The sequence below is a fragment of the Malus sylvestris genome, chromosome 16, assembly GCF_916048215.2.
Source record: "Malus sylvestris chromosome 16, drMalSylv7.2, whole genome shotgun sequence".
In the NCBI taxonomy this organism is placed as follows: domain Eukaryota; kingdom Viridiplantae; phylum Streptophyta; class Magnoliopsida; order Rosales; family Rosaceae; genus Malus; species Malus sylvestris.
The window spans coordinates 14792086-14808730 of record NC_062275.1 but is presented as its reverse complement, the minus strand read 5'-3'; the positions used below and the strand labels follow the sequence as shown (position 1 = coordinate 14808730).

At 36.9% G+C, this 16645-nt stretch overlaps 2 protein-coding genes and 1 long non-coding RNA gene across 5 annotated transcripts in view; 1 reads left to right on the top strand and 2 right to left on the bottom strand.

The window, feature by feature from the left end:
• Positions 1–4562: 4562 nt before the first annotated feature.
• Positions 4563–9313, bottom strand: LOC126606832 (ribonucleoside-diphosphate reductase small chain A-like). 3 transcript variants are annotated; one of them, XM_050274220.1, is made up of 10 exons: positions 8978–9306; positions 7389–7549; positions 7169–7217; positions 6936–7062; positions 6185–6250; positions 5932–6048; positions 5541–5703; positions 5332–5402; positions 5107–5228; positions 4563–5019 (listed from the first exon to the last, which is right to left on the bottom strand). In XM_050274220.1, exons 1-9 carry the CDS (start codon positions 9138–9140, stop codon positions 5114–5116), a joined length of 1032 nt encoding a protein of 343 aa, XP_050130177.1. In that variant the 5' UTR covers positions 9141–9306; the 3' UTR covers positions 4563–5019; positions 5107–5113. The 3 variants fall into 3 exon arrangements, with proteins under 3 accessions (XP_050130177.1, XP_050130176.1, XP_050130178.1); XM_050274219.1 differs by having other exon boundaries at positions 4563–5228; positions 8978–9305; XM_050274221.1 differs by lacking the exon at positions 6185–6250 and having other exon boundaries at positions 4563–5228; positions 8978–9313.
• A 183-nt stretch (positions 9314–9496) lies between these two features.
• Positions 9497–12484, top strand: LOC126606836 (endo-1,3;1,4-beta-D-glucanase-like). The gene is made up of 7 exons (XM_050274227.1): positions 9497–9720; positions 10027–10048; positions 10609–10735; positions 11062–11152; positions 11343–11432; positions 11534–11634; positions 12064–12484. Exons 1-7 carry the CDS (start codon positions 9573–9575, stop codon positions 12220–12222), a joined length of 738 nt encoding a protein of 245 aa, XP_050130184.1. The 5' UTR covers positions 9497–9572; the 3' UTR covers positions 12223–12484.
• The window catches only part of LOC126606839 (uncharacterized), a 25464-nt gene continuing 20613 nt past the window's right edge, over positions 11795–16645 (bottom strand). The window contains exon 3 of the long non-coding RNA XR_007617388.1: positions 11795–11901. This is a non-coding gene — a long non-coding RNA (uncharacterized LOC126606839). The remainder of the gene's footprint in view (positions 11902–16645) is intronic.

Sequence of the window (16645 nt, the reverse complement as noted above, 5' to 3'; positions counted from 1 at the left end):
TCCATACAAGAACCAGAACAGCTCAACTTTTAAGTTGGAAGTAATGAAGGGTAAAGATGTAATCTAATGCTGACCTTCCTCATGTTTGAGGCCAACCCTGGCCCACAAATGATAACCGATCCATAGGGTCCATTGGCTTTGCCACCAGCAGATGATGATCTTCAAATCATTTTCCCAATAATTTCTTTTCTTAATTTCTACATTATTTTTCAGTCCTAGAAATATAATAATTGAAAAACCATAGTGGATGGTGGTAGGTGGTGAATAAGTCCACTTAAGAGTTGAGAGAGTAGCGTGGGTCCACGTCCAAGCAAAACAGTAACAAGATAATGAAAATATTTTTGCTCACCATTGTTAAGTGACGGTGATGCTCATTATTATTTTTATTACTATTAAATGCATTTAGATTTTGAGATTTGTACAGTAGATAGATAAAAATCTCAAAATTTAAATTCAATCAACAATGATAAATAAGGTAGTGAGTATTATGACAATTTTAAGGTGGTGAGAAAAAATGCAGCACAATGAAATTGGCATGTTAGGACTTATGCTTTAGGTATGGGAAAGGTGGTCCTCCTTTTCCCCCACTTCTTCAATTGAGGACCATTTTGGGAAGAACTTTTGGTATGTTCTCACAAGTTACAATCCTATACCATGTTGTGTGTGGATATTATATAATATACACTATGCATGTCTTGGTAGGTAAGCAATAGTATTAGTGCATGCCTTCATTTGGGCATCTTATATATTAACTACTATGTTTAGGGCATTAATCTTGAAAAGTCTCAACAAATGTGGTTCAACCTCCCTTACCAATCCTAATTATAATAATTCTTCATGAGAGAGATTGGATTATGTTGTGGAAAACATGGTGTAATCACTAATGAGAAACAAATTAACAAAACATTGTAGGAAGCATGTAAGTAGCGGAGGCAGCATGAGATCATTGGTTCCACATAACCTCAACAACTTCATATTTTTCTTCTCTTTGAATTTATAAATGACCTTTATAGACAATAATTCTCGGTGTACTTGTTTGTGACATTTACATTTATTTTACTAGTTGTAACTGCTCTAGCTAAAAGAGCTTTTTCAATTATGAATACCATGAAGAATTCACATAATGAATGAGAGATCAAAGGTTGAATGATAGCTTAGTTATTATGTAACATCACACATCGCCCATGGGAGTGGATCATGTAAGCCTTATATGTATATTCTCATCTCTACCTAGCATGAGGCCTTTTGGGAGCTCACTGGCTTCGAGTTTCATCGAAACTCCGAAGTTAAGCGAGTTCGTGCGAGAGCAATCCCAGGATAGATGACCCATTGGGAAGTTCTCGTGTGAGTTCTTAGAAACAAAACCGTGAGGGCGATATCGTGCTACGGCGGAGTCAAGCCCAGGGTGTGGTAGAGGTCCAGGGCGGGATGTGACTCCCGGGCCAGGATGTGACATATTATACATTAAGAAATATACTTGTATTTGATTTTAGTGATAACGATGTTGTGATTTGGTTTACGATAATAGACACTGTGATATGACGATGTTGTGATATGACGTTCCCAAAACTTGTCGTGGAAAACAACATTTTTCCTATCAATTTGTAGGTAGGAAAGTTACTCGTGGGAATCGAAAGAAATTTATAACGCACACATAAGCTTATTAGGGACTGGTTTTAAGATAATAGTACAGGACAAAACATGATATTTTCCTATCAATTTGTTGGTATTTGTCACACTAAAAAGGTTTTAAACTCATTTTCGGAGTTTGTGAGCCAATTAATTGTAAAACATTGGGATAGATTAGACATGACATAGAAGAAAGTGAGTTAGGTGAATTAGTCCAGTCATCTCTAAGAAACCACATCAAGTTCAAAGTTGTTATGATATGATTTGAAGTTAGTAGAGTGGGAGAGGATCTGGTTAACAAACCCACGTTTTATATGGAAGATGATGTAATTTGCAAGGGATTGAAGAACCAATTAATCTCGTTCTCCTAAACTTTACCGTTTAAAGAAATTGTAATAACTTACTGTTTGATTTTAATCCAACAATATGGGTAAAAAAATAAAACAACAAACGTTTGTCCTCTTTTACCGTTGAATTAAGACCGATGATAGGTGACCACACTTACTTTAAAACTATAAAATTCAAGAGATTAGTATCGAAAAATTAATGCATAAGATGTTATTATTTTTATATATAGATAAACTCACATGAAACTGATTCTTATGTCTTAATTAACTTTAATTAGTAAGCATTGTTGTCATCTTTTTAATAGACCATACGAAACGATCCAGTTGTGCTCAAAAGATGGTTGCTTGCCACCAAAAATCAAGGCGGCCAAGGCAAGCAAAACATAAATCAAATTAAACTATTGAGATGCAAATTTAAAATTGAGAAAAGCAACACCTTCTCTCAAAATTGATGGGGCACCTAATAGTAATAATTACCAGGAAATTTGGATAATACTAAAATAATAAGAAAGGGAGGAAAAGGTGGTGGAGTTTTGGTACCTAATCTTGGTGCTTGTGGTCACCTCAAGCACACGCCAAACTCAGAGAATAAAGACAGTATGCTCGTTCGAGAAATTCTCCCTGTAACTAATTAATGTGTTACGTCGTCAAGAAGTAAAGCACTTGTCCAATAAAAGCTTTGACACATCTCTTGTGCCACGAGAGAGATATTGGGAAGGTTGAGTCGCTAGGGCAGCTCTAAACTCGATTGATACAATTTGGGAGATGTAGAATTAAAATACAAAGCCTTAGTTTTATGAGAGTTGTTATATGAATGATGTGATATGTGAATTAAAATACAAAACCTTCAAGCATACAACCGATAATATATATTTTTGTCTCAATATGTTTGTCAGACTTGTTTTGGTCACGTGATATGTGAATTGAAAAAGTATCGCGTGATGTGAGAAATAAAAGAGATAAAAATTTGATATATACACTCTCATGGATAGCCAAAAAACCAGTTCTCAAGTAAATAATATATCTTTATTTTTCATGCATCACGTAACAAGTGAAACAAGGTAAGTTATTCTCCATCAAGTGCAAGTTGTGACATGGAGATGGGTCCAAAAGGACAAATTGGGAGCATTATTAGCTTTGTTGGTTGGTAGATGATGATGTGCCTGATCCTCCTTCACCATGAAAAAGCAGTGACGAACACTGGTGATGAACGAGCTTGCACATAATAGCAATAAGATGAAATTAGCATGTTTCCAAAATATCAACATCCTTACACCATCTCCAAATGGGAGATGCCAAGTCCCAAATTTTGGATTTAGCAACAAAGTACTTGTCCAACCCAACCCCTTTGCTGCCAAAAAACCAATTGACAGAGACGCCTAGAATTGACGCGATAGGATGACAATTCTCTTTTCTTCTAATTTTTTTTCTTTTTTCTTCTCTCATACTTGAACGGTTAATATTTAGTTACGTTAAAATCTTATATTAATTTTTCATAGAGACAGTAAGACGAAAAGAAAAGTGTGAGAGAAGGGAAGAAGGAGATTAGAATAAGAGGAGAGATAATTCTACGTAAAAAGGAGAGCCAATGGCTCTTTGTTTTTTTTTTTTTTTATCCAAAATGTTATATTCACTTCGTTGGGTTATCCCATCGTGAGTGAGGATTTGTACCATTTATACTAGTTTTGATGGGTTTTCTTGTGAAGCATATGAGGATTTGATCTTCTATTGGGATTTTACTTTATGTTTACACAACCACATTCCTAAATAATAATTTTAATCACAACAGTCCCAACATCAGTTCTCATTTTTATTTTTGTCATAATTCTCTTAGAAATATCTAACGGATAATATCAAATGTGATCAAATTTAATAGTGATGAATATGATCAAACGGTCCAAATTTATGTCAAGGGGCTAAAATAATAATTAAAAGTATTTAGCTCATAAGTCCGTCAAACTTTGTCGGAAATTTGGATTGTTTTAGGAACTTATATTTTCGTAAATTTAAATAAAGATAACCTAAAGAAAAAGAATTTGAAAAAAAGTTTAACAAAAAATAAAACAATGCTAAAACACTTGTTCACATTTAACATAGCTAAGTTGCTAAATTCAACACTAAAGGGTTGGAGAAGAAAAACAATTTATCCATCAAGAATTTGTTTTTTGTGTGCCAAATTTTAGCAATTGACAACTCCCCATTGGAGTTGGTTAAGGAAAACCCCTAATGAAGAAATATGCTTTTGGATATTAGCTAATCGCTTGCTTTAAATTAACGGGCCATAAATTGTAAATATCATAAACCTTAAAAGACAACAGATTATCAATAGTTGAAAGTCACTCACATGCGCGTATGACGCTATACCGAGCAAAATCTTAGACCAAATTGGAAAAAATGTTGGTGTATGCAGAGATAAAAAAGTACATGTATGATTCAAGCAAAATTGGGAAAACGGTGCACCCATGCCATAGTCAGAAGGCTAATCATCAGAAGCACTGATGAAAAGCAGCTGAAGCATGTACCATTTTTCAAACACAATGATGATATTATGCACATTCCAAATTATGATAAATAATAAAAATTAAATTATAGAAAAAAAAAATTCTTTATTGATAATGACAGCCACCTAAGTTAACAGAATGAATATATGAAAAATACTATCACAAGGTCGGGTTTCTGGTCGTTGATGTATATGAGTCCACTGTGAAACCCACAAACATCTATTATAAGAAATTAACTAAGCTTGCGAGGGCGATTGATTGACGATAGCACTACTCGTCAATACATACTATCAAGTGTTGGTGACTATGACTACCTCAAAATACGGAAGAGGATCCTCTACTGAGCTCAGGATGGAGATCCTCTTGACCAGCTCATCTGGGCCATTCAAATTTAATCCAACGGCTCCAAACAGGGGGCCCTCTAAAAGTTATAATAATTGCAACCGCTGGATTAAATTTGAACGGCCCAGATGAGCTGGTCAGGAGGATCCCCATCCTGAGCTCAGGAGAGGACTCTTCCCTCGAAATACAATATACAAATTGCTACCACAAAGAATAGTAACAAAATTTTAGTTAGTTTCAGATAGAGTCAGTACAATGCTGGTAGAAGTTGCAGGTTGCAACAAATTTGGTGAACTAGAAGTCGGCGTCCAACTTGAAGATGAAATTTTTGCCACCATCTTGGAGGCCTGACATAACAGATGCTTTTTGATAGTCACCGACCCTTCTCTCGAAAAAGTTCGTCTTTCCTCTGCAGAATCAAGCAAACGAGATCAAGATCATTTATCAGTCAACCAGTTCCAAGAATAGACTAAAAGCAGGCAAAGCAAAACCACATTCTCAGAAATACTCACTGCAAAGAAATAAACTCCATCCAGTCAAAAGGATTTTTGACATTGTACTTCCTCTGACAACCTAACGCAACCTGGAAAGGAGAAACATTCTACCATATGAATATTGATACTAAAGTGGAGAATAGTTATACAAGTTAAACGCAACTCCCTTATCATCTAGGAATTAAAGAAATGAAAAACGAGGAAGAAATCATCAGAGAGATACTTACCAAGAGTCGATCAGCAACATATTTTATGTACTGGCTCATAAGATCGGAGTTCATGCCAATCAATGCGCATGGGAGGGCCTCACAAACAAATTCAGTCTCAATCTCGACAGCTTCATTTATAATTCCGTGAACTTTTTCCCAATTTAGTTGCTTCTGCAACAAACTAATAACAAAACAAATATAGTTTCCGTCATTTGCATATCGAGAAATGGAAAAGAATTTTAAATCTCTCTTTTTTACCCAAGTTTCTCCAATTCCCGGATTCTGTGAGGACTAAAAGTAATAAACCACTGAGTTCTAAGAAGGTGAAAACAACACCGTATAACTATTATCTTGTGCCTAGCAACACAGGAAGCTCAATTTTGGGAACCAGAAAGAAAATAGATATTACCTGTACAAAAGGCAAGCAAAATCACAGTGAAGACCCTCATCTCTAGATATAAGCTCGTTTGAGAATGTCAACCCGGGCATTAGTCCCCTCTTTTTAAGCCAGAATATGGCACAGAAGCTGAGAATGAACGATAAAGTAAAAAACAAGAGAGAAAAGGGTGATGAAAACAAAAGAAAAGATCATACAAGCGTCATAACGAAAAGTATCAATTCAACATATAAACTCAAGCATATATAATGCAAGCCCAAACTACCTTCCGGAGAAAAAGATTCCTTCAACACACGCAAAAGCAACAAGTCTCTCCGCAAATGAATTGGAACTGCACATCATGCAGAATAAGAAATTGGTTTATGGAGCATCTGCCATGCTTCTAATCAAACAAAGATTATGTACAAGCTACACATGAAGCTTGATGATAACAAGCAGACAGGGTATAGAAAGGCGCCTTCTAAATTTGCAGAGTGAAGCAGATGGTACTAAGTTTGAATCTTGTGATATCAACATATGATACAGCATAGACTACCGAAGGAGCTCTTTGTTTTGTTAGAAATTGAATAATACATGGTTAAAGAGCCACTCCCGTTTTCCCTATGCGTATAAACCTCCTCTTTGGAAAGACCAAGTGACTGTTAAAAACCCACTCCCCTTTCCAATACCATACACACTTGAAGGTTGAACTGACAGTCATTACGTATAATTTCACACGGAAGGAAGTTCAATATTACTGCTGATGTCCAATACCGAGGTTTGACATAAATGGCCCTCCTACACATCTAAACAATCTGTTCTCTTCTCAAACAAAATCTAAACATTTAATCTTTGAAAGGACTAGAGGACTTCTATATTAAAAATTCAAGTACCTGAGTTGTACAAATTAATGCTCATATACTACTGCTCATGATCGCATATATCATTCACAAACACGTCCAACCATACAAAATTGTCAAAAAGTACTATCTCCCTTATTAGCGATATTATATTCACTCATAGGAAAGCACAAGTACCTGTGTATCCAATCCAAAGCCCACTTAGCCTTCTTAGACACACAAGGAATGCTTTCAATTGCATTGAACAATCTATGCTTCTCCGTAGAATCCTTGATGTATGTCTCCAAAAGCAAGCTGTACATCTCTGATGGTAGACAGTATTTAAAAAGGAACAAGGAGAAAATTCCTTAGACAGGTGGCCATATACATTACAACTAAGGAAACCAGAGAAACTATGTTTTAAGCTCTACCCGAATGGATATTCTCCATTGCAAGTTGAAATCCATAGAATGCCCGAGCCTGTGAAGAATGAGAAACCTTGATGTTAGTAAGTCAACCAGGAGAAAACAAAATTAAATATCTGAATCTTAGGGGTGAAACTAAGGAGATAAATAGTTGAAACTTAGGTCTTGGGAACTTCAAACACTCTTCGCATCTTATCTAAAGAACAGACCAGAGAAAAGAAATCACCTCTGGAATCTGAACATCGGTTAGAAATCTTGCAGCCAAATTCTCCAAAACAATCCCATCAGATGTGGCAAAAAACGCAAGGACATGGCTTACAAAGTGTCTTTCAGAGTCGGACAAAGCGTCCCACTGCTGTATATCATGGGAGAGATCAACCTCCTCAGCTGTAAGCCAATTAACATGTCATTAGAACATACCATGGCAAAAAAATAAAAATAATGGAACATCTACTCAACAGCATAACATTGATAGGATACCAGAAAAGGTTAAACAAATTAGTGCGTACGAGTATAATTCTACTAGCTCAAGGGACCCTTGTTAAATGTTTGACACTTGTCAATAGATTAGAAAGATTAGTTGTGGTGGTAATTGTTGTAAAAGCTTAGCTTGCAAGTCTGAGCTAGATATATATCAGACTAATTGTGCAAGGCAGGTTGTTGTTAAAAAACTACATTGTTGTGGATAAATACAAACACAGTTTCCATGCCATGCGTTGAAGGTTAGAACAAGGTTCTTATTAAACATAAGGAATCAAGTTGCTGAAATAAATGCCTTATGCCCACATTCTACACCCGCCAAAGACTAGAGCTGTCCGGTAGAAGGTGAAGAACTTATATGCTCGAGATTGTAGACTCAGAAATCTCCAGAGTAAGACACTATATGCTAGTGCTATTTACCACAAAAGCAAACCAAGTAAATCAGAGGCAATGCTACCCACTTATACTGTATTTGACATATCAATATGCCTTCATACATCATATTGCAGTTGAAATACGCAGCCCCCAAAGGGTTTCCGTTCGAACATGTTCCGATTTTGTTGGATTTTCATACAGTTTGATAATTGCTTCTTCATGTAACAATTCAAAAACAAGTCGTACCCAGTGCACAAGGCCCCGCTTTACGCAGGGTCTGGGAGAGGTGAATGTCGGCTAGTCTTACCCCCATTTATGGAGAGGCTGCTCCCAAAGCACAATAAACTTAAGAGAGAGAATAAAGATAATTAATTTATTTCCCAAAGCACAAGAAAATCCCAAATTTGTTCCCCTTCAGAGAGACAAAGCAGACGCCATGACTACAATTTTTTAACTAATATTCTTGCGGATCCATTTAAGGAAAAGAAGATACTACTTTCATGAACCAACAGTAACAATATCTTCCAAGTAATTACACAACTGAATTTTGGAACCAAAATAAAAGAATTAAAAAACCCCACCTCATATTTCTTTTAAATTCCAACAAAGACAAAGGGAAAACACTTACATTGCACAGATACAAAAACAAAAAGTAATGAACTTGAAGAAAATAAAGAAATACCCACTTCAAAACGCATACAGAAAAGCAAGAAAAAACCAAAATTCAAAAGAAAATATGGGAACCTTTGTTGTCTCTTACAAAGAAGATTAAAAGAGAGACATATGAACAAGTTACCAGTCCAAAAACTGAATTTTGAAAAATTAACAGAAACTCACTTCAGAAAACACACAGATACGCAAGAAAACACCAAAATTCACAAAAAATACTTAGAATATTTGCTCTGGTTTTCAAAAAGGATTAAACTTTAAAGAGGTAAAAACGAAGAAGTTACCACTTACCAGTCCAGAAACTGGCCACGGCCTTCTTGTACATCTCCCAGACTTGCTTGTAACGAACAGGAAACATGCAGAACCTCTGCGTCTGCTCCATTAATATCGGCTCCTCCTCCTGCTCTGCTCCTTCTCCACTTGCTCTCTGTCTCCCATTTTCCAAAGAACCCATGTTTTTGCAGTTTTCAGATGTTGTGTTCTGTGGGGGTTAAGGAGAAAGCCTACAAAAACCTCGACGCTAGAAAAAATCACTGACGATGTTGAATTTTGATGGGATAGCGTATCAGACAAGGCCGGTCGCAGATAGATTTTTATTTTTATTTTATTTTATTAAATTATATTTCTTTTTGTTTGTTTTCGTGCATGGTGGTTGATGTTTGGGATTCCAATTGCGGATGGCAGTGGCACGGAATTTCTGTGAAAACGGCGACGTAGTGAGGACGGTTATATTTTTGGCGGGTTGGGCCACTCGCTTTTTGCCTTGTGAGAACTGGGCTCTGTAAAAGAAAAAACACAAACCCAATTTTGGCGGGTTTGGAAGTTTGGAACTGCTTCTCTGATTGTCCGGTTTTTTACGTTATTTTGCTACACAGGAGAAGAAAGAATGTCAAGCTCCGAGTGCTGCTCAAACCCTCCGACCCTGAACCCCTCCAGCGGCACCGGCCATGTCGAAAACCTCGGCGGTCTCGACTCCTATGTCACTGGCTCCCCTCACTCCAAACTTGCCCTTCTCCTCGTCTCTGACGTTTTTGGTAACTTCCCCACCACTTCAAAAGCCTCTCCTTTCTTCGTTCAACGACATGGGTTTCTTTCCTTATTGCGTTATTTTTATGGTTTTTGGTTTGATGGGTATTCATTTTTAGGCTGTGTTTGTTGATGGGTTTCCTAAATTTATGATATTTTCCATTTCTATTTGGATTTTTGGATTTTTGGATTTTTTTTTCCTCCATTTCTGATAAAGTCTTGATAATCTAGGTTATGTGATGTTCATTTCTGTGATGAAAGTTTGTGTTTTGTATAACTGCTTTGTAATGTTGAATGTTTGCTTTGTCATGCAGGATTTGAAGCTCCAAACTTGAGGTATGATGACAAGTTGACTAGTCTCTTTATTGGTTTTTCGACTGCTAATTTTATTTGCAGTGGATAATGTGCTAGATGAATTCTGCGAATCGCTTTTTCTTGCACCCGAACGTTTTATGCTGTCCCTTTTCGCTTTCGGATATTGACTCGGGGACATCAGTGACACTTGCTGGTTAAATTTGATGAGTAATTACTTGAAATAATACAATCGTTAAGGAAGAAAAAAAAAAAAAGTTACTATAGGTCTATAATCTATGATTCTATATCTATATCTAACTTAATTTTGAAAGATAGTTACAACCAATAGTTTCGGATTGTATATCAGTATCAGATATTGTCCGATCCCCTGCCTATGCAATGACCTTTTATGATGATTTGAAGATCTATAACTGTATTTTTAGGTTGTTCACTCTGTAATGTACAGAACGATAAAATTTCGCGTGCCGGTTACCGACATCAGCTATTTTCATCGAAGAAAACTGTGGAATCACTTTGTAGTTTCCGTGTTTCCACAATATCGTATACCCTTTAACTAATGCCACCTGCCTTCCATTTTGAAGGAAGCTTGCTGATAAAGTAGCAGCTGCTGGATTCTTCGTTGTGGTTCCCGACTTCTTTAACAAAGATCCTTATGCACCTGAAGATGCCAATAGACCTCTTCCTGTTTGGATAAAAGATCATAGACCGGTTGGTTCTTTTGTTATTGTGTCTACTTTTATGCATATCTGTTTTGTTTCTTTGATGATCGAAGTACTTTTACAAGTCTCCCTATGCAATTCTTGAGTTTACTAAAATATTTTAGATGCTTATGTGTGCGGGTTCAGCTTGGCAATCCCATGATTATTTTTATTTATGTCAAAACTTTTTATGGTTGTTCACTACTAGGCTGATTCCACCTTTTGTGACAATGGTTAAGTTACGAGTCCCTAGCATTGGGGTGTTATAAAAGTTTCTCCGCAATTTGGGTATGTTCAAGTATCGTTAGCTTCTAAATCTGGTTTTTGGATTGATAGGACAAGGGATTTGAGGATGCAAAGCTAGTTCTTGAAGCTTTAAAAAGAAAAGGCGTTTCTTCAATCGGTGCTGCAGGCTTCTGTTGGGGAGGTGAGTTCATTTTCCTTTCCTGTTAACATCTTGGTTGCTCTTTTTTATTTTTCCTTATCTCCATAATCCATTTACTTTGTGGGTTATTTGTTGCTTTTTCAGTGTAACAAAAATGTTTCTCGTTTGGATAGTTCAACTAATATGGAAAATATTGTTTCGGTCAACATTGAACTATTTGCGCTGATTTCAGCCAAGGTTGTGGTTGAACTTGCAAAGCGCGCTTTAATTCAAGCTGCTGTTCTGTGTCATCCTACATTTGTCACTGTGGATGATATAAAGGGTAAGATATCTGTATTAATTATTCAGGAAATATCTACTTGGACACCATTATTGGAACAAAAAGTTAGTCTCACACTCGTCTATTCCTGGAACTACTTTCAGAGGTTAAGGTTCCTATTTCTATACTTGGAGCTGAGTTTGATCGGATATCTCCACCTGAAGTTGTGAAACAGTTTGAAGAGGTTTTAACTGCAAAATCTGAGGTAGGAATATATCTTTCATCCGAACAGTCTTCAGTACTTGTGCTTTTGTTAGTTTGTTTATTCTAGTCACGGACATTCCTCAACTTGAGATGCCTGCTTTGTGTATCATATAATGAAATATAATTGTGCATGGCTTGTAGTTAAAGGTAACTTGCCCTTCCAAAAATGACTTGTAACTTTGTAAGGGAAGGGTGCCAGAGAGCTTATATGTTATGCCAAGACATTCTATTTAATTTCCAATGATGGTCGTACACTGTTTTGTATGAACTTCAAAAACATTTTAATTTTGTTCTCTGTGAAGAAATGATAGGACAACACGAGGAACACACCCCCCCCCCCCCCTTCACATTAGGGTTCACCACTGTGGTGGCTTGTAGTGGCAAACTTTTGAAATTTGTTGAAACGATTGTTGGTTTTGTGGAATCACAGGTTAAGAGCCATGTGAAGATATTCCCCAAAGTGTCACACGGGTGGACGGTGAGGTACAATGTTGAAGACGAAGCAGCTTGTAAATCTGCCGAGGAGGCTCATCAAGACTTGTTGGAGTGGCTCTTGAACCATGTCAAGGGAGTGACATCATCACTGTAGTGGATTTCCTTATCCTATCAGCTGCTTTCTATTGGTAGTGGTTAAATAATGCCTCTGGAGCTTTATGAACTAGTGTATGTTTGTAAAGTTTTGTAGTTTGATTGAACTGACGGTCCTCGACCGGCCTCCTCCGTGTAACCCGGAAGAACCCCCAACACCATTTGGGTGTCATGTAAGTATAGTACTAGTTCAAGATGCCCAATGGGTTGTGCCCCCCACCAAAAAAGGGAGTTTTATAAACTTAATGATTTTGTTTCCGGCACATGATAACCAGTTTTCACACTTTGGTTAGGAACAGATGGGAATTACAAAGGAAAAAAGAGGGATGGGCAAAGGCAAAAGAATGTTTACAGAATAATGCTAGGTAGACTAAATTTACAAACTAAATCATGTGTCACTAATAAGAAATAAGCACGTGTATCAACACTTAAATAATAATTCAATCATCAATATATGCTTACATATTCTACCTTCTTTCTTCAATGTTTTGCGTTATATATTTGGAATGGCCGTGGGTTTTATGGAATCGCAGATTAAAAGGCATGTGAAGAATTTCCCGAAAGTGGAACACGAGGTAAGACGTTGAAGACGAAGCGGCTTGTAAAGCTCCCGAAGATGCTCATCAAGACTTGCTAGAGTGGCTCCTGAACCATGTCAAGTGACTGGTATTGTCATCACTGTAAAGCACTATTGTTTCTAAAAGACAAGACTTATTTAAACATTATCGTATCAACAGAGTTCTATTTACTATGAATTAGAATAATGCCTGCACTTTTTATGGTACCAATATTTGTATATAAAATTTGTTGCTTGGAAGAGTAGAGGTTTCAGAACAATGTGGTGCTTTAAGGTTTGGTATTTGGCGAGTGGTATAATTCATGCTAATGAGTTTGATGAAGTTGATTAGTGCATCATAAAAATAATAATTATATTCTAAATCGAACAGAACCATACATTAAGCGGTTTTCTCTAATACGATCTTTTAATGGATAGTTGCGATATGCAACTCATCGGCATGCACAATACATCAACTGATCACTCATATTCTGCAATTTACTTCCAACCATAACAGACCCTTTCACTTTCACAAATGACCAACTTGGTGTACTGGGTTTGGTTTGGAGCCATACTCTTGTGGCTCATTTACTAATCCGTAATCAAAATGGGAGAAATTGAATTGATAAGGAATATTGATGCAGAATTGGATTGGGGAGGAATTAGACTCAGATTCCTATAAAAGGTGTTTACTAAATTATCACGAAATGGAATAGGAATGGTGTTGGTTTCATATAAGTTGTTTACCAATTCACTTCTGAATTTGAATTTACACCATCGGCCTGTGCAATCAAGGCCGTTGAGTGAGCATAGCTCTCAACCGTTGGATGGAAAAGTGAAGATAGTTTTGCTGTTGTTAAAAGATAATATTATGGTTTTTATCATAATAATTATCTTTTAATTATCTTGACAGATGCGAATTATATCTCTAAGCAAGTGGTACAGTTCAAATTAAGTTGGGATGTGTGTAGACGTGTGGAATAATCAAAGTAAAGTGATGTGATGGGATCAGGGTGGTTTTGCAGATAATGCAAAACTACCAGCCATGATTTTTTATGCATGCATGTGATAATTTCATTAAATGCAGTGCAAAAGTTGGAAATGGTTTGGATGGATAAAGATGGCATGAAAAAAGGTTTATTTTGATGGTCTCCGCATGGAAAGCAAATGACCACCAAATGGCATGTATCCTTGGATTTTGGCGGGTTTTTTACCGAGTCTTGTGGAAGTGAATGGCTAGGCTTGCATGTTAATTATCAGCATGCTTTGGTTCCAGAGCTGTGGAGGCCATTATGCATGTTAATTATTTGCATAAAATAAGGAGATAATGATGACATCTAGAAGATAGGTTGCAGCTTACCTTGAGAAGTGTTTGACTGGGACTCTGGCTGATAAGTGTGAATTGAAATCAAATCCTACACTAGTGTGAAGCGCACCACACATCTGCGTCTATAAATACAAGGTTGCGAACACCATTGAAAGCCCATCCAATTCAACACACAACTACCCTACGCAAACTCTCTCAACAACTTTGAGATTTTTATTTTCTCTTTTCGCTGACACATCTTCCGTTGGCATCAACAGCACTGTGAAAGCAACCGGTGATATCTTCAGTCGGCATAGATAGCTCTGTCGCCGTAGAATTAGTCGATCTCGCAGCATCTTCCGTTGGCATCAACAGCACTGCGGCGAAGGTGGTTGGTTACCTATCCAAGTCTCGGTCGAGAAGGATTTCCGAATCCTTATTGATCGAGGTCATCTCATTAGCCTTCTCGGAGAAGTGAGGTGTTAAAACTTACTGAGCTCGGCGCATTGCACGCCGAGTTATTTTATGATTGGATACTCTCAAGTGGGATTTGGAGTTCGGCATTCAGACGGCCGAACCACGTTCACTATTAAGACTTATATCTGCTTTGAGTATTTGTGCCCTTACACTTTGGTGTCGATTCGACGTGAGTTTACTCTGAGGAATACCATCACTGTGACCGAATCCAACGACGACGATTTGTGAACTTCGTAAGAATAGTAGCCTTGTCTTCAGGTTCGAGAACCCAAGAGGCCGAGACGTATTCCTTTCTCGGTCGCAATCGCAAGACGCAGAAGTCAGCTGCGCACCCAACGCAACATCGATAAATTTTACTCCTCGGCCAAGCTCGGCCGACGAGTTGGCATGCCCCGCATTCAACCGAATGACGTAGTTAGCTTATAAATTACTCGGCCTGCGCGCCACGTAGGCTTAGTAGTTTTTAGGGTCAACACCTTTTCAAACCCAATTTTTTAAAGAAAAACTCACTAAAAATCCAATTTTTTTTAGTTTTAATGAAAAATGACAAATAAAAGTGTAGTGAATAGTACCAGAAAAAGGTAAAAATGTGGTTTTTCATTAAAAGTAAATAGTATCGGGAGTGTTTCGTTAAAACTCCCAATTTTTTATACCAACCCCATAACTTCCCAAGTTTTCTGCCTTTTGAAACCTAATTTTTCACGTCTTTTCTCTTCTCCCCAGTATCCTTTGTCAGTCCTCAACAGTCACTACCTCCACCATTCAGAGCCGGTCCTGAGATTTTTGAGGCCCAGGACGACATAAAAAAATATGTCCTAACTCCATATATAATAAAAATGATTTGTTTTTACAGGTAAGATTTCGATAAAATAACACATAGAAAAAGCACACCAAATTTAATAATTTGGAAAGGGTAATGTTAAGAAGACTAAATTTGTAGACAAAATATGGTAAACTAAATAACATGGAAGTTGATAATTGGATTATTATTTAAGGGTTGATTAACGTGCTTATTTCTATTGATGACACAACATTTGGTTTGAGAGAAGGGAACCAAAAAAACCCCGGCTTACAAGTAGATGTTTCCCCTCGAAATTTTGAAGTGCTTTTATATAAAATTGTGAGGTGTTTTTTCTTATTTACTTACTTTGTCAATATGTGACTAAAAATATATATCATATTTTTGAGTTTTTAATTGAAATGTATAAGCAATGCATGAGAGAATTAAAGATAATTAGAATTCTGAGTCCCACCACTTATCTTTGTTCTTCCTCGAACTTTAACTTTTATCTCCTTCACTTTTATCTCTTTCACTTCCTCCACGGGTCGCAACAACTATGCCTCTCGACAAGAACCTCTCATCGTTCACACTTTTAACCCCTAAATCTTGTAGAACTAATGACATTTTTTTCATAATTTTTTCTGAAATTCGTTAGCTAGGTAAATTTGTCATCAAAATCCTTCAATTCTACCTCTTCCTCCCTATGCCTTTGCAATTTTCTCCGACCTACAACCATATGTGATTGTTACTGTAAAATTATTTTTTCAAGAATTATATTTCTTCATAAATAAAATAAGAGAAATTGAGAGGCATGGCTTATGGCCGCTTCCCAGGGAAGTTAAAAGAAACGACAAAAGGGTTGAGGAAGAACATTAATAGGTGTTGGGCACCATATTTCTAATGTATTGTTTTATTAATTATTTGTATTTTAATGAGTTCTTAGCATTAAGTTAAATGTTTAGTTTGTTGTGCAAATTACATCCCGATGTTAAATGGTGAGGGGAAAGGCATGAAAGGAAAAGCATGAGGTGCCTTGATTTGATCCCAAACAGAATATCGTAAAAAATTGGAAAAAAAAATGAACATATCGGGTTTCGAACACAACATCGTCTTGTTAAGTTGGCAGCGAAACACCACCACTCCTGCCTAAAGTTCTTATTGATTTAACCAAGGTTTCAAAATTTATATGCTTATGGAAATATATATGAATATACTACTCTATCAATTTTTGGTGCCCCTCGAGTTTTTTAGGCCTTGGACGGTCGCCCTGCTAACCCTTGCCACCATTCTCTCCCTCCCTCTCC